Source organism: Lathyrus oleraceus, chromosome 5, assembly GCF_024323335.1.
Source record: "Lathyrus oleraceus cultivar Zhongwan6 chromosome 5, CAAS_Psat_ZW6_1.0, whole genome shotgun sequence".
Lineage (NCBI taxonomy): Eukaryota > Viridiplantae > Streptophyta > Magnoliopsida > Fabales > Fabaceae > Lathyrus > Lathyrus oleraceus.
The window spans coordinates 80,025,226-80,043,462 of NC_066583.1; the positions used below are offsets into that span (position 1 = coordinate 80,025,226).

Consider the following 18,237-nt stretch of genomic DNA (forward strand, 5'->3'; position numbering starts at 1 on the left):
TTAAATCAAGAATATAAGGTGGGAAAAAAAAAACCAACACCAAATAATCCTTGACACTGGAAAAAAAATGCACTCTATTCTATTGAAACTTTCTTAATAAACATAGAAATTCATCAATCCAACTAAATCTATAAATTTAATAAACACATATACTTCATGAAAGCAATACATCATCAACACTAATAAGAATAAACCATGAAAGTGTTCCAACAAGAACAATTCAACTAAATTTATTATAAACATAGAAACTTTCTTAATAAACATTAAAAAAAATGTATTATATTTTAATGAAATTTTATCTGAAAGCAGTACATCATCAACACTAATAAGAATAAATCATGAAAGTGTTCCAACAATGAACAATTCAACTAAATTTATTATAAACATAGAAACTTTCTTAATAAACATTAAAAAAAATGTATTATATTTTACTGAAATTTTATCTGAAAGCAGTACATCATAAGAATAAATTATGAAAGTGTTCCAACAATGAACAATCCAACTAAATCTATAATAATCATATAAACTTTCTTAATAAATATAGAATAAATATAAATATTCTTAGAATAAAACAATATATCATCAATACTAAAAAGAATAAATCATTGTAGAAAACGTTGAAGCAGCCGTCAAAATCGTTGTCAAAGCTCGTCGAAGCCACCGTTGTTGAACTTATGAACAAAAGTCACCACCACAACCATATGCTACACTCTCCGAAAGTAATGTGTAAGTGTGGCGATGGAAATATCTTCACCGTTGAACTTATGAACAAACGTGGTCGTCGTCGCCACCGCCGTATGCTACAGTCTCCGAAAGTAATGAGTAAGTGTGGTGATGGTTTGGTTAATGAGTGTGGCAAAAGAAGATAAAAAAAATTATTTTTGTTTTACTAAGTTGCTTTGTTTTTTTAACTATTATTAAATCCAAAACAATGTCATTATAATTTAAAAAAACATTATTTTTTTATTATTATTAAATACAAAACGACGTAGTTATATGAAGGGGATAAATCCACCCTGACAATCTCCAGTTTATCTTTATTTTTGTAAAAAGTATTTTAAATTATTTTCAAGTTTTTAAATTTTGATGCATTCACTCAATCAACTATAAATATATCGATTCACAATTATTATCCATTTGTATATATTTCCGAATTAATAATTCACATCACGTAACCCAATTAAAACACGCAACCCAGTCTTTTACTAGTGTGAAGAACATAAACACAGAATTGCAGAGCAAAACATATTATATCATTACCTTTAATCTAATAGTAATGCTTATATGTGGCATTAGCAACCTTATGAAAAAGGTCAGATTTGAGTATCCTTCTGTTTTAAATTGTACCAGAGGTTGTTTTGTTATTGAATGCCCCTAGCTTTCTTTAGGTCGCCAGCAGAAGATCTCACAGATCATAAGGACATCATCTCTCTAAGAAGATCCTTTATATGTTGTATCCAGTAAAGGGTCTGTACATGTAGACACTTTAACGTCAATTTACAGGCAACAAAACAAAACAAAAAATTATTTTGAATAGCAGAAACGAAATATACTGAACAAAACAAAAATTTGAGTAGGCACCTGGTTCAGAAAAGTGAAGACTACAAATTCAAATTAATTTGTAATTGCGGATATACCTGCATTTCTAGGTATTAACCAATTTAAATCATATACTCATTTAATCCAACTACATAGTAAAGTGGCCTAATTCTTATGTATTCAAATAGCACTGATATTTTCTACTTTACAAGAAACTGGTTGATTTCATAAAGACAAGAAATTTTGTACTGCACAACTATTCTTCATTAATAATATAGAAATTATAAATTATTAGAATTGAAAAGATAAATAACATTATTTGTTGAGCTATAACAGCTAAAGATAAATAACATTGTTGGTTGAGCTATAACAGCCAATAAAAAAATATGGATTAAATTAAACACAACTGCGAAAGAGCTTATATTCAGCTAAGCTGACAATATACACAGCATTAGCTGCAAACATAAACTTAAAAAACAAATGGAATAAAAGGTACTTGAAGAGATAATACCAACATTCAGAACTACAAAGCGTGCATAAAGTTGCTTGTTCAAATCAGCTTCTGAAATACTGTTTCCACAAGCCTTTTTGATAATGAAGTCAAAGCTTGAATAGCCCCGCAGTGACCAGAGCAAATCACACTTCGCATTTTAAAGGAGGACCAAATCAATATGCATCTTTTCAAATAAGTCCTTTCCACAAGCCTTTTGATTAAAACTTTATTAGTTCAACAGTAGTCACAGTAAAATAGTCACAAACATAGTGAAGAGCTAGAATGACCTCAATGAAGATCCGGATATCTTTCCAAAAAAAATAGTGCATTGATCTAAAATGGATAGCTTAGTAAGCTTTTGATTTGTCTGAGATGAGATTCTATATCAATATCATGGCTACATGCTAGCATTACGAAAAATTGACAGTTAAAAATCACGTGTCTACTAAGGTATAAAAAATAGTGCATTGATCTAAAATGGATAGCTTAGTAAGCTTTTGATTTGTCTGAGATGAGATTCTATATCAATATCATGGCTACATGCTAGCATTACGAAAAATTGACAGTTAAAAATCACGTGTCTACTAAGGTATGATGCAAGGTTAGCAGAGTGTATCACCCAATTATTTCAAAATCAGTTATAGACAAACAAAAACAAAAACAAAATGAATATACTCTGAATAAAATCAGAAATTAAAGCATTACGCTATCTCAAAGCACTCAATTAAAGTTCAAAAGGGATCTTCGTGAACCAAAAACACACACAATAGAGTCAAGTAGGATTTAAATCAAGAGAGGCACATTGTGAATGTGTGATAAACTGAGTACCAAAGGAGAGTGAGGGCGGGGTACTCGGTGACAGACCCAATAGAAGAGTGGAGGACACAACAAAAAGACAGCAAAACCCTGAAGAAACATTGTGGATCGTGAAGTATACAAGGGTTTTACAGGATTTTACCGGTTACAAGACAGGACATAATGGCAGAATTGACAACCCTAGTATAAACACATAATGTAACATCCTGGCATAACTTGCTTTTCAACTGGTGGGATAGAGTATTCATTTCAAGTCACATTAAGATAATCCATATGGTGTGCAAATAAATAAAACAGACTACCATTATCTGAATAATGCATAAGAAGATCATCCATGCGAGGGTTGTTTCTGCAGCTTTTAAGCAAGTTCATGTTCTGGCCATGATTGACAAGTGTGAGTTCTAAGCACACCTGAGATATCCAATATTATTGGAAAGCACATAAACAATCATAACAAACAGAGGTCAGAAATTTCTTATCTCTGAGATAATTATTGGTAGAGGTCACCAATTAATTTGCAGAGAGAAGAGGCAAACCTAGCATCATATTTAGCCATTGGAAGCAAGGCATGCAAGCCTCCTACACTGGCCCTGGAAAATGATTTTGATTCATCAATAAAAATCAATAATCAAATAGTAGGAAAAAGACCATATAAGAAAATAAACAGTAAATAAAGTTTACTGAGATTAAGCAAAATTTTAGGTTTCATACTTCAATAACTATATACATGAAGCAGTTCATCATTGCTTGCCAATTAAATGATTTACATAGCATCAGAAAGTAGTACTTGAATAAACAATCACATGCAACTCTCATAGCTTTTTGAAGGTATGGAAGCTCTCACCATATATAATACTGAGAAAACAAAGACAACAGATAAGATCCAAAAAATTTAAAAAAATAAATAGATAAACAAAGAATAAATAAAATAAAGAGCATTATAACTTGACAATTGATTTTTTTTCATATTGAGTGTGACATCCTAATTTCTATAACAGAATGAATCTGAGAAAATGATGAATCAGAAATTTTTTATCTGGTTCAGAACCTAATAATACTGTACATGGTGTTCAAAAATGAAAGAATGTATGAAATCTCCCCTATGTACACATTTAAAAATTCGGAACACCGGAAACTAAGTTCTTTATCCCTATCAAATGTTCATCGTTTGATATATTGAGTGAAATACGAAGATTAGTCAATACTTCTTCTTTTTCCCAACTTAAAGGACCGGAAGCATACATTGCCTCTAAGGTACAGTGATAAGCATTCAACTCTAACCTATGGATTTTTTCGGCTACAACCTCTTTTGGGATAATGGTGCATCCTACCTCTGCGTCTTCAACATCTAGAGAATTTGCATCACTGCAAATGGTATTGTCATCACTTTGGCAAGGATTTGCCAACATATCACCATAAAATCCATCAACGTCTTGAACATCTGGAAATTCTGGATTACTGCGAAGGGAATCTGCATCATCTTGGAAAGGACCTGCTAACGTATCACCAAAATATTCATTGGCACTACCACTTATTACACTACAGCTGCCAACTGAACTCAGATTACTACAAGAATAATCTTGTTCTACAGTGGTTTTAACATTACAAGGATTCTTCTTCTCTATTCCATATAATTGATTGGTACTATTAGTGAGGGAATAATGCATGTATTTTTCACCCATAATATTCTGTGGGTAAGCAATAGCATCTACCTTTTCCATCAATGGAGCAGTGAATACTGCTTTGAACCTTTTAGACTCACCCATAATCACACCAGCCCTCTTTTTTCTGGGATAATCCTGAATCCGAGATGAGTCATGGGAGCACTGTCTTTTCAAAGTTGAAGGTGAGGGTAGATGGAGACAGCTGTCATCCAATCCTAGTGAACAAACATTGTTATCTTGCTGAACATCAGGCATCACCTTATAGTTGTTTGAAATCAAATTCTGGCTAAACTTCATCACTCTAGACTTGGCTGGTACCTGGGTCAAACACAAGAAAATAATCTAAGGAAAAGGCCTGGCAAAATTTTCAAAGTAATGATGGGAGATAAAAATTAGCACAATTCACAAGAATTAACAATGCTAATTTGTAGCAATTTAAACAAATAATATAAATTCTACCACTAAGAAACTGCCAAAAAATTGAGAATGCTTGCTAGTGTGACTTTAATATTTGAAATAGAAAAACTATATAAGCAACAAAAATTACCTTTGGACTAATTATCCATTGACCGTTTTCCCATGATTGGCACATCCTCATGTGAATTTCTTGAACCTTCAGCTCCGTGCAAGATCCGTGCAACCCTACCAAGTAGAATTCTCCAGTCATGTACTTCAACACGGTAGCTTTTTTCCAGCATCCGTCATTCCAAACCTCCACAGCATCATTAACTTTCCAACCCTCAATATTTCTCATAGCAGGGGGACACGGTCTGATGGCCTTCCTTGGAACCCTCCTTGAAAGAGCCTTATCGTTTGCACTAGAATGGTCATACTTGACATTGTAAGTGTGCCCATTACCAGAAGTAATACGTGCACCATGCCATTCTACTTCAAGCCTCGAAGTATTGACAAGGATCTCTACTTTGCTTCCTTTTATTAATCTCATTGTAAAAACTACAATTCAATCTTGAACCTGTCACATTGTTAAATAAATGTTATTACCACACACAACTCACAATTATCTTCAAAACAATTTCAAGGACATTCATCAATCATTACAAAAAGAATCACAGTTTGTCAAACGATTAGCATTCATAAAATGAATTCTTTAAAAAATAATTTCCCCAAAGTTAATTCTCTAATCACTACAACGATTGAAATAAATAGGCTACGCTGTGGCAACGAGAAAAACGAAAGGAATAAAAAAACATGCAAAAAGAATTGCGTGTCTGTAGGTTGAAACTTAGATGTCTCATGGTTTTAATCATCACACCTCAATTTTCCAGATATCATTTTTAACTCAATTTTTAAGATATCATTGAAGCTACCGTTATTTGAAAAACAATAACTAGATCAAAATAGATACAAAAATTCAAAAAAAAAATCAAAAGATAACAGATCGTGAAAAGCGATAGAACAAAATCAAATTCACAAATGAAAAAGCCTAGAATCAAACAGATAAAACGATTTCTGAAAGAAAACACATAAATCGAAACAATTGAAATCAAAAAAAGTTCAAAGAAGATCGATGCTACTAACCTTTGTCGAAGTTTTCCGGTTGAAGAAATGGATAATCGTTGAATGAGACGCTTCGGTGCGAGTGTTTTTCACTATTCCGATATGAACGAGCAAATTAGGGTTTCATAAACTCGGAAATCGATTGATTATGGTAAGAGAAATCAGGCTTATGCGCTTGCTTCGAGAGAAAATAAATAAAAAAGATATTTATATGTAAATTCTGTATGAAAAATGATAACTTGTTGTGCGGCACAAGTTTGGATTAACAACAACACCTTATGGGCCCTCTTTGGTATGATTCAGGCCCGTTTATTTAGAATTTATTATTTATTCTAAGGTACGAAATGCTTAGATAAATTATTATTTTTTTATAACCTGCTTAAATAAATTTTTAATCACGGTAAAATATTCTGAATTTTAATTTAGATCATACGGAAATTTATTGCTTAGTGTTTAGGTTCTATAGAAGGACTAAACCATGCTTTAATTTGTATTAAATTATAATTTTAGAGCGTGTTTAATAATTATGAAGAAATATGATAAAATTGAGTATAAATGTAATAAGATAAAGACATGATAAAATATTATTATATTACATATTTTATCATATTATAGAGATTGAATGTGCATCTGATAAAAAAATGTCATATATTATTATTCTAAAGAACCTAAGACAGAAAGACACTATACTAGCATACATAATTAAATGCACAACAAATAATTAATTGTGAATTTGAAGGATTTGTTATGTAAAAAATGACATTTTCATTTTACAGGGATTTATATTTTCTCTCTTCTAAAAGAAATATGTTAATTTTAAATTTTGCAAGAATCTTTTTATAAAAATATAAAAATCTAAAGAGTGGAATTGAATTGACAAAAGAAAAAATGTCATACAAATTAAGGTTGGAATAAAAGATACTATATTAGTTGAACCACTTAATCTAATTCCCTCACATTGTGTGAGAGAATTTTTTCCACTTTTTTATTACATATACTTTAAAATTGTAATAAATAAATCTTAGAATCTTACATGATTTTAACATCTTATGAATCAATTTACCTTAATTTCATCTTAAAATTAAAATCATTTAATATTTAATTTTCTTCATCTTGGAATTATTTGACTATAATTTTGAAGTGTTCACCTTGAATCATTAAACCATTGTTTGAATTAGTTTATCCATAATAAGAAGATGCAACACCAAACACTACAATAGAAAATACATCTCATATCGATTAGAAAAGAGATACAACCATGTTCGATCAACCGTTGTGAGATAAAGTGTAATTATATATATGATTCTTTCCACCACGGTCGTATGACCGTAATTATAAGTCAAGTAGTGTGCAACATATCACAACAGCTACTTTAAACAACTGTTGTTGTATGTCTTTTAATAAAAAATGTGGCAGTAGAACAACAACAACGACAACAACAACAAGAATAACAAGAACAAAAACAACAACAACAACAACAAAAAATTGTAGGTGTTAGGATTCGAACTCATGATCAGGCGTTACTTTTAATTACAATTGGAAGTTTCAATCGTGGTGAAAAGTGTTTGTGTGTGAGGCACTTTTAGTGATGAGAGAGAGAGAGAGAATGAAGAATAATTATTGTTATTATTAAATTATGATTGTCCAAACTAAATTACAATATGCATGTACTTATATACAAAATTGTTTGATTACTAAGTAACAAACCCTAACCCTAACTAACTTGGCCTTAGGCCACACACAACTTGGATTATATTACTTATATCTCAACATACCGCTTATAATTCAAGTTGTCAAACATACGCCAATTATAGTTGATCTGAATTATTCCTAATTTTTTTTCTAAAATTCATAAATTTGTCGATCTTCAATCCTTTGGTGAAAATATTGGTCAACTGTGCTTCACTTGAGCAATGTGTTACTTCAACTTCACCTAGATTTATCTTTTCCCTCACGAAATGAAACTTAGCCTCAATGTTCTTTATCCTTCCATGCAAAATTGGATTCTTCGCAAAGTTTATGGCTGACTTATTGTCGATTTGTAACAACAATGTTTCTTCACTTTACCTGCAATATCTTCCAGCACAGATCTGATCCAAATTGCTTGACACGCAACATAGGATCCTGTTATATATTTAGCCTCAGACGATGACAATGCCACCACAGGTTTCTTTCTCGAGCATCATGAGATTGGGGCACCAAATACTTGAAAGAAATAACTAGTTGTACTTCTTCTATCTTCCTTGTTTCCACATCAATCAGCATCTGAATAGCAAGTAACCATAGCTTCTTTTCTTTTAGAGTCTCGTCGAAATAGAATTCCATAGTTTATCGGTCCTTTTAAGTATCTTAGGATTCTTCTTACAACCTTCATATGTAACACACTTTGTTCATTCATGTATCTGCTCACTAATTTGACTGAGAAACATATATTAGGTCGACTGTTGCACACATATCTCAAAGATCCAACAATTTATTTGAACAAAGTTGCATCGACTCTTTCTTCCTCTTCATGCCTCTCCAACTTCAAATTTGGTTCGACATGTGAGGATGTGGGAGTCGAATAATCCATCATGAATATCTTGAGTATCTCTTTAACATACTTTCTTTGATGTAGCACCATACCTTGCTTTAACATTTGAAATTCCATGCCTAGGAAATAAGATAAGTTTCTCATATCTAACATTTCAAATTCCCCCTTCATCATCTCTTTTAACTTCGATATGTTTTTCAATTTATTTCCAGTCACTAGCAAGTCATCAACATATAAGCAGATGATTATTTCTTGTGCCACAGCCTGATCATAGACACCATACTCAGATTTGCATTTGATGGATCCTAATTCGACTAAGTATGAGTTGATCTTATTGCCCATGCCATATGTACCTGCTTGAGGCCATATAGCGCTTTGTGCAACTTACATACTTTCCTTGCTTCCTTTTGGGTCACAAACTCAGAAGATTGTGTGACATAGACCTCTTCATCCAAAGATCCATTCTAAAATGTTGATTTCATATCTAAGTGAAATGTCGACCAACCTTACTTACATGCCAAGGCTACCACCAATCGAACAGTCTACAATCTTGATACTCGTGCTTATACTTTAGAGTAGTCGACTCTTGCTCTCTTAAGAAAACCTCGAGCTACCAATCTCTCCTTATGTCTTGCTATCGACCCGTCAACATTGTGCTTCAACTTGAACACTCACTTCACTTTGATAGCTTTTGTATGTGATGGCATTTTGACTAACTCCCATGTGTTTTTTATTTCAATTGCTTGTAACTCTTCAACCATAGCAGACTTCCACTTCATATTCTTTTAAAGCCTCGCTATAGTTGACTGGCTCAACATCTGCAAGTAAAGCAAGATGAACTAATTCTCCTTCTAGTGTGACTTCATCATCACCAATCACTTAATAGTCTTGAAGTCTCGTTGAACGAACTTTAGTTATTTGAGGTCTCTGGCTTGTGCTAGACATACCCTTTTCGACTTTGATTGTGTAAGGAATGTCAGCAACTGCTTTGATTGGAATATTGAAAATTGCTTCGACTTCAACTTCATTGGTTTCTTCCTCGACGCAATAGCTCATCAATGGCTTGTTAATTGTATCATAAGAATTCCAATCCCAAGCAGAATTTTCATCAATAATAATTGTAACACGGTGGGAGAACTGACTTTAGTTAAATGTTGCGGATAGCAAGAGTCGCCACCGACTTTTATTTTATCCAAAAGGAAAGGACATAAAAGAACAGGAAAGACCTTAAAAAGATTTTGAGTTCGGGGGGTAGGTTATACAAAGGGAAGGTATTAGCACCCTTTATATCCATGGTTATCCATGGGCTCTTAGTTACTTAGCTCACTTTGTTTGTTTGCAAGAGTGTAGTGTGTGATTAGAAAAATTTCTTTAAGTACTTTGTAATGACCCTCGTATGGGTGTATACAAAGCCTAGTTTAGAAATTGTGAGGTGTAAAAGTAATTTTGAAAAGTGTGAGCAAGTAACTATGAGATACCTACCCTAGATCAAGTCTTTCGTGTTCTCGTATATTCTTTCAATGGTAAGACTATCCCTATTATTAAGGAATAGGTAGTCATTACCTTGGATGTGTTTAAGGGACGAGCGTAGGGTCATCGTATGGTCAATGAAGACAACATAAGGGGTGTCTTTAGCAACTCGTAGGGACTATCATCATATGTACCGAAGGGACAAGATCATTATATCGTAGGCAACCTCGTAGGGACTTGATCTTTTAAGTTTATAGGGACTTGATGATTTTTCTGTTTGAAGGGACTTTGCTTAAGACACCCCTATTTTCGAGGGACTTGACCATTTAAAGAAGGCAACCAAGAGGAATACCCTAGGAAGTACAGATGGCGATCGAAGATCGACCTACGTGTGTGAGTGTTATTTTTCAGATATTTGTCTTGAATTTAATTTTCTAAGTTCAATTATTTACCGTTAGTTTTTTGCACTCCCTAAATTACTAACCACGCAATAAATATTTACAAAAATAAAAGCAAGAAAAATAAATTCCTAAACTATTACATGGCTATGGGACAGATACATAATAATCAGGCGAGAAAGAATAAATTTACAACCTATACATTTGTTCCTAATATTATAAATAAAACAAAATTAAAATAAGGAAAATAATGAAGCAAAAATAGAATAGATAAAAGCAAATAATAATAAAATAATAAATAAACAATGGTAATAAAGCAATAATAAAATAACAATAATAATAAAGTGATAATAAAAAGGTTAGAATTTTAAAAGAAATTATTTTAGGTTAAACAAGTTAGATTTTTTTAGAAGTTATTAGAAAAATATGAGTTTAAAATAAATTAGTAATAATAAAAGAATTTAAAATACATTAATGTACAAATTATAAAATAAAAGAGTTATATGAAAAATATTAAGTTAGTTATTTACAAAATAAATAAAGATTATAGAAAACATCAAATTATTAGATTAATAGGTTTATTATTATTATTCAATTAGAAAAATGGTCAATTAAATTTTATTTACAAAATATATAAGGATTTATTATTATAAGTAAGTAATAAAAAAAGTTATTAAAATAGTTAGTATTTATTATTTATTTACAAAAAATATAAAGGTTATAGAAAAATATTAAATAATTAATTTAGTAGGTTTTCACGCCCTACATTACTAAACCACGCAGTTAATATAGGATCAATGGCAGGAATTTAAATGGCAGAAAAATAAAATGGCAGAAAATAAAATCCTAATTATTACAACGCTTTGGTGCAGTTACATAATAAAGATGGCGAAAAGTAAAACTGAAAATATTACAAGTTAAAACTTAAAATATTACAAGGGCGAAGCAGTTACAGTGTATGAATAACATAAATATGAGCGAAAATAGAAAATAATAATAAGGTTTGTTAAGGTTTAATAAAAGGTTTATGGTTTAGAGGAAACAACACGGTTAAAGTTTTAGGTTTGAAATTTAGAGTTTGTGGCGAAATTGTCAGGGTTTAGGAAAAATCAGGGTAGTTAGTTATAAAAAAAATGTGCAGATCTAAATATATGTATAAAAAAAATATGAATTAAAAAAAAACAACGGCGTTGCTAGCGCAAAATTGCGATCATCGCAACTGGATCGGATAACACAAATGTCACGCCTCATACACGTATATGTGAAAACGGCGTATTGACACGATTCGATCCGAAAACATAATCAAATTATAACATAAAATAGAAATATATATATATTTAACCAAACCGCGTGTATCTGGAATACATAACACAGTCACACATATGAACATGTATTTGAAACGCAGTAACAAATATATCAACAAAATAGATAAAGTATATATCATATATAAACTATTAGCAAACTGTGTGTACGATAGTATAGATCAGCCACTCTCAGTTTCTCTTTTTTTGTTGTGTCTTTCGGCCTCCCTCTATTAGTCATGCTAGTAAATATATATAGGAACAAATTAGGTTAATGATAATGGGCCTAAGTTTATTTTGAAACCCAATATTAAATTAAAAACTGAAAATAATTAAAATAGTTAAAATTAAAATAAAAACTAATTAACCTATTTATTTATTCTAGACCCAATATAAAAATAAATAGACTCAAAAAAAATAAAAGTCGGGCACCAAAATGCTCGAAAAAATAAAATGAACACGTCAAAATAATCAGCGCGAAATAAATGACTCGGAAAAATACAGCATTTGGTCGGATTTTGAAATAAAAATTATGACCGTTTAAACTGCTCAGACTGATCAACATATGACCAAAAATAGTCGTAAAAATATTTTTAGCATGTCAAATTAAACCACGTGAACCGCAGATTAATGTTACCGACATTTGCAAACTTAAACTTGACATTTTTTCGTTGACTAATTTTATGCACAGTTAAAAAGTTAATTTGACCAGTCTGTTTGTAAATTCCGAGAAATTATTCCGGCTAATATTAAGACAGAAAAAAAATGTTATGTTATGAAGATGATGCAAATGAATGTGAAACAAAAAATTGGTTAGAGTTAAAAATAGAGGGCAAATTTTGGGGTGCAACAATAATATCTCGACTCATCATGATCATCTCATTCATTGGATTAAATAGTTTGTATGCTTCAGTTTTGTGATATCTTACCAGAATCATAGGCTCACTTTTGTCATCAAGTTTCCTTCTTCTTGCATCAGGAACATGCTTGTAACAAATAGAGTCAAAAACCTTTATATGACTCACTGATGGTCATTTGACACTCCACACTGCTTCAGAGACCATGTTCTTCAGCTTTTTGGTAGGGCATCTATTCAGAATATAAACAATAGTGGAAACAGCTTCGCCCCATAAGGATTTTGGCAAATTCTTCTACTTCAGCATGCATCTCGCCATGTCCAATATGATCATGTTTCTTCTTTCAGTTATTCCATTATGTTGAGGCATGTAAATAGCAGTTACCTCATGATCAATACCATGTTATACATAGAATTCTTCAAACACCTTTGGTGTATATTCGCCACCTTCTTTTGTTCGCAGAACCTTGATCTTCTTTTCACTTTGGTTTTCAATAAGTATTTTGAATCTCTTAAAGATTGCAAATACTTCATCCTTCCGCTTGATCACATAGATCCAAAACCTTTAACTATACTCATCAACAAATGATACAAGATATTTGTTTGCACCAATGGTATGATTCTCAAATGGGTCATATACATATGAGTTTAATACTTCTGGTATGCAAGAGGATCTCATTGGCATAGTCAAAACAAAATATTTTCTGGATTGCTTTTCGACTATATAACCTTCATAAAGTTTGTTGGGCATCTCCAAACATGGTATGCCAGTTACCATATCTTGAGTGATGAGTTGATTGGATGATCGAAAGTTTAGACGTTCAAACCTCAAATTCCACGACCAACTAGTCTTATGGTCGACAATTGTTTTGAGGCATTGTACCTCAGTCGTATTGATAATGGTCTTTAATGTCCTATTCTTTAACAAAGGGGATTTTAAGACCAAATTGTTATGGTTATCAAACAATTCTAAGGCTTAGTCTTACATAATCAGTGAGAAACCTTTTTCGACCAGTTGTCTCGTGCTTAGCATACTGCACTTCATTTTAGGTACGTAGAGTACATCTTTGATCATAGTTTTTCCTTCATTGCTCCTTTAAATAACTATATCATAAGTACCTTCTGCTTGGAACGAGTTATTATCATTAAGTTTGACCTTGTTCTTCTTCGACTCGTCGAAATCTACTAACCACACATTTTGACCAGTCATGCAATTTGAGTAGCCTGAGTCGAGGAACCAGATCTTGGATTCGACATGGTCATCTACAACGTATCCATAACCACCATATCTTCATAATCATCTTAATTTTTGTGTACAAGGTTCGCTCCTTCCTCCTTGCTTTTTGTCGCTCCCTTGTCTTTATTGTACCAATAATGTTTGGCCAAGTGACCTTACTTTTCATAATTATAGAACTATACACCTTTTTTCTCTTTGTCTTTTTGATAGGATTTTCCTTATCCTCTTTTCAAGGATTCGAAAGCCCTATCATCGACCTTATGCTTTTGAGGATTCTACCAAGACGTCTTGCTCTTAGTCCTGCCTCTTTTGCCTTTGAACTTGTCAGAACCACCATATGCCTATTCAAAGCCTGAGCCTGATGTGCTTGTATAGAATCTTGAACCCCTTTTCTTTGGATAATCCTAATCTCATGCACCTCCAACGAACCAACCAAATCTTCTAGTTTCAAGGTTTCAAGATTGTTGGATTCTTGAATAACTATGATAATGTGATCAAAGTGAGAGGTCAACATACCCATTAACTTCTCAACTATCATCTTATCAATTAAGGTTTCACCATAACCCTTCATGAGATGGACGAGATTTTGCACCTTTGACACATAGCCTGCAATCTTTTCATCTTCTCTCATATTCAGCAATTCACTTTATCATCGCAAAGTCTGCAATTTGACGACTTTGACTTTCTCACCTCCTTCATAGTACTTAACAAGAATATCACATGCCTCATTCGTCGATTCAGCATGAAAGATCTTGTCGAAATTCACTGAATATACCATCGATTGAATGCAATATGCAGCCTTGCAATATTTCTTCTTCGCCTTCTTGTTTGTGACTCTCTAAGCATCGGTTGCATTCTTAGCAAGCTTCACGGTACACAGGAGGTCACGTGGGGACTAATTCCAAAATGACTCAAGCCAAGTTTCACACGTAACTCATGATTTGGAAAATGCAAGTAGATGAGGTACATATTCATTTTGGAGGATTATTTCCAAGATGCCTTATCTCCACAGGATCCTATGTGTGGCAAGGTTTTTTCCCCATTTGTTTACTGGCGTTTAGGCATTAATTTTCATTGGGCTTTGTTTTGGGCTTAGGGAGACAAATTGCTGAATGCATGCAGTTTAGGCCCCTACACCCCCACCGCTTTGGATTGCCTTCGTTTGGGATTTTTGTGCATTGGGCTTATGATCCAGTCATGAAGACAGTCCCAATTTCGGTCTTGCACCCCTCTTGGGAATTCATTCATACTATTGGGCCCATTTGTTGTTGGGCTTATGGTTGTTTGGTTCTTTTTATTTTGATGATTAATCACGAGTATGATTAGCCATTAGGTTAGTTTTAATTACAATTTAATAAAGTTACTAGAATATTTTGATATGCAATTCTAAATAAGTTAGGATTTAATCAGATTGATCTTTTATAGAATTCAATTAGTTATAGAGTTAGCTAGTCTTAGAATTTAATTGACTTTTAGAGTTAATTGGTTTTCTTAGAGTATTTGATCTAACTTAGTTGCTAACACTAGAATAGTTTAGAATTGGATTAAATTTTGGACCTATTTGAAATTTTGGTTAGAATTTAATACTCGTATTTTGTGAATTAGCCATATTTCCCCTTTTGGGTTATTTTGGTATTGTTAGCCGTATAATCACATACTCCCTTGGGAATAGAATTAGCATAGGATTTTTTAATCAACTTTTATTAACATTAACATGCTCCCTTAGGGATTTAACCTAGATTTTGCAATCAACTTTAATCAATCAATGCATGATCCCTTAGGATAGTTTCTAACCCTTACTAACTTCTAGATTAGGATTAACCAATTTCTTTAAAACCAAAATAAAACTCATGATTAAATTGATCAAAAGCAATTTTGATTGATTAAATCATTTGAACTTGTATAATCCCACAGTCTAAAATGAGTGACCAAAAGACCCTTGGTCACTTAATAGGACTTTTCTTCCAAGATGTGAAGCTCAAGGCCTCAAGACAAGATCTTCAATCAAGGCATCTTTAGTCATACCAAGCAGTGGATTATTCAAGCACATCAAAGGTGGAAACTACAAAAACTTGTTAAATCAAAGTTAGAAGTGTGTGGCACGAGCCTTAAGCAATAGAGAAGGAGTGTGACCGGAGTATTCATACCCCCATTCTGAGTATCTTTGAGTATGGGACGTATGACCCAACGCTCATCGTATTCACCTTTATTCATATACTTTAGCATAATTCTAATCATACGATTAACAAGTCTCTCTCTCTCTCTCTCTTTCTCTCTCTCTCTCTCTCTCTTTTCATAAAGTAATACAAGAAGCAAGGACTACATCAACAACTTATCAATCATGAATCAAGTTGTACGGTACGAGCCTTAAGCAATAGAGAAGGAGTGGGACTGGAGTATTTCTACCCCCATTCTGAGTATCTTTGGGTATGGGACGTATGACCCAGCGCTCATCGTATTCACCTCTATTCATAGACTTTAGTGCAATTCGAATCGAACGGTTGATAAGACCTTCATCAATACAAGAAACAACTACGAAGACTCTTCTCTCTCCACTTAAAAGTTAAGATGATAGTTACATGCCACGAGCCTTAAGTGGTAAAGAAGGAATGAGATTGGAGCTTTTCTACACTCATTTTGGATATCTTTGGGTGCGAGACATTCGGCTCGTTGCTTATCGTATCCACCTTTACCCATAGACTTTAGTGTGATTCTCAACCAGTAACTATCAAGTCTATCAATTCTAATCATCTCAATTCAATCATTCATTTCTTTTGCCTCCATCATCTTACTTTCAACCCTAGTAGGCTGAACTACGAAAGCTCTGATTTGCTCATTGCACAATGAGGATACGTAGGCAGGAGAATTTAGATTCTTCGCGAGCTACATTATATATTTCTATCTTATTTATCAATCTACCCTATTTATCGTTCATACCATTCAACACTTCATTATTGAAGCATCATTGCATATCAATCTTTTCTCTCCTCAGTGGATCATTAATCATACTCCCTTTGACATTCAGATATCCTTTGGATCAATTCCCTTGAAATCAAGTCTTTAAATCATAATCAATCAACTCAATCATTATTTTCCTTGTCAGTCCTCTTGTGCTTTGGAAAACCCCTATTCATTGTGAGCCTCGTCAATCCTCTTTTGCTTAGGCCTACTTCTTGATTTTTGTTTGCCTTATCAGTCCTCTTGAGCTTTGGCAAACCCCCTATCAGTGTTCGTCTTATAAGACCTCTCGTGCTTAGACGAATCTTTTGCCTTGTAAATCCTCTCGTGTGTAGGCTAATCATTTCATAATCATTGTCCGTCTTATAAGACCTCTCGCGCTTACACGAATCTTTTGTCTTGTAAACCCTCTCGTGTATAGGCCAATCATATCTCATTCGTCCTTGTGGTTAATTACCATCATCGGTTAGTGTCACGTCCTTGCTTATTAAGCAATCTACCTCGCCTTTAGGCAATCCTATCGAATCTCTCTTTACTTTCAGCCGTAGTAGGCTGAACTACGATTGCCCTGACTTTCTCATTGCACGATAAGAATACATAGGCACGAGGGTTTGAATCCTTCGCGAGCATACTTATTTATTATCCTTGCCTTAGGGAATTCCTTCCGTTCATCTCCATGGAACATTAATCACGACCTATATTCATATTCTACCTTCCTTCACTTCATGTGATATACCTTATCCTTTGAGCCAAACACATTATACCTTTGCGCTCTATCTTGTACCTCCTTGTGAACCAACAGATGTTTGGCCTGTATCCCAAACACCTAATTCCTCTCTTTTTCTGTTGTTCCAATACAGTGATACTGCGTTGTAGGCCCTCACTTGTTGGTTCATACTTGTTTACTCTTGGGTTCATATTTCTCCCTGTTGGAGTTTAAATCATATTATTCTTTGGTTCAGACCATACTTTGATCACACTTCTTTTCATCTCTTGCCTCTAGTTCCTTGAACTACGGAGCTCTGAATTTCTCATTGCACTATGAGGATACGTAGGCATGAGGGTCCTAATCTTCATATAACACTTTATTTATTCTCTTTCCTTTTCCCATTCTTTTGCGAGTAATCTTAGATAACACTTATCCGAACGAGAACAATCAAAACGGTTCCCATGGAGTACCATGGATGTTAGGGGTGCTAATACATTTCCCTTGCATAACCGACTTGCTTACCCAACATATCTCTTTCCCCCGGGTTTTATCGATGTTTTCCCTTCCCTTTGGGGATAAATAAAGTTCGATGGCGATTTTGTTGTATGTTCGAGTGTGCGATACGTTCGGGTATATTTCCGCTAGCTTCAATACCACTTAGGCTTAGGGTTACCCTATTGAAACTAGAATATTCTTTATTAAAATAATACTTAATTTCACATGTAATTCACTATGGTCATGGAGA

General features: G+C 33.3%; 1 protein-coding gene across 30 annotated transcripts; it reads right to left on the reverse strand.

Moving 5' to 3' along the window:
* Nucleotides 1-509: 509 nt before the first annotated feature.
* On the reverse strand, nucleotides 510-6,300 carry LOC127086773 (uncharacterized). 30 transcript variants are annotated; one of them, XR_007789624.1, is made up of 7 exons: nucleotides 6,052-6,300; nucleotides 5,060-5,485; nucleotides 4,180-4,830; nucleotides 3,385-3,438; nucleotides 3,151-3,259; nucleotides 1,261-1,469; nucleotides 510-800 (listed from the first exon to the last, which is right to left on the reverse strand). XR_007789624.1 is itself a non-coding variant. In XM_051027574.1 (4 exons), the coding sequence occupies exons 2-4, from the start codon at nucleotides 5,456-5,458 to the stop codon at nucleotides 3,339-3,341; spliced, it is 1,200 nt and encodes a 399-aa protein (XP_050883531.1). In that variant the 5' UTR covers nucleotides 5,459-5,485; nucleotides 6,052-6,300; the 3' UTR covers nucleotides 1,114-3,338. The 30 variants fall into 30 exon arrangements, 2 of the variants coding, with proteins under 2 accessions (XP_050883531.1, XP_050883530.1); XR_007789628.1 differs by adding an exon at nucleotides 3,636-3,703 and having other exon boundaries at nucleotides 1,261-3,259; XR_007789614.1 differs by having other exon boundaries at nucleotides 4,130-4,830.
* Between the last annotated feature and the right edge of the window lie 11,937 nt (nucleotides 6,301-18,237).

Bases quoted from the DNA above. Each gene is read 5' to 3' on its own strand.
- LOC127086773 (XM_051027573.1), bottom strand. From the start codon at position 5,458: ATGAGATTAATAAAAGGAAGCAAAGTAGAGATCCTTGTCAATACTTCG. The intron at 4,831-5,059 runs GTAATTTTTGTT...TGTTTGACCCAG, and splicing joins AATGGATAATTAGTCCAAAG to GTACCAGCCAAGTCTAGAGT.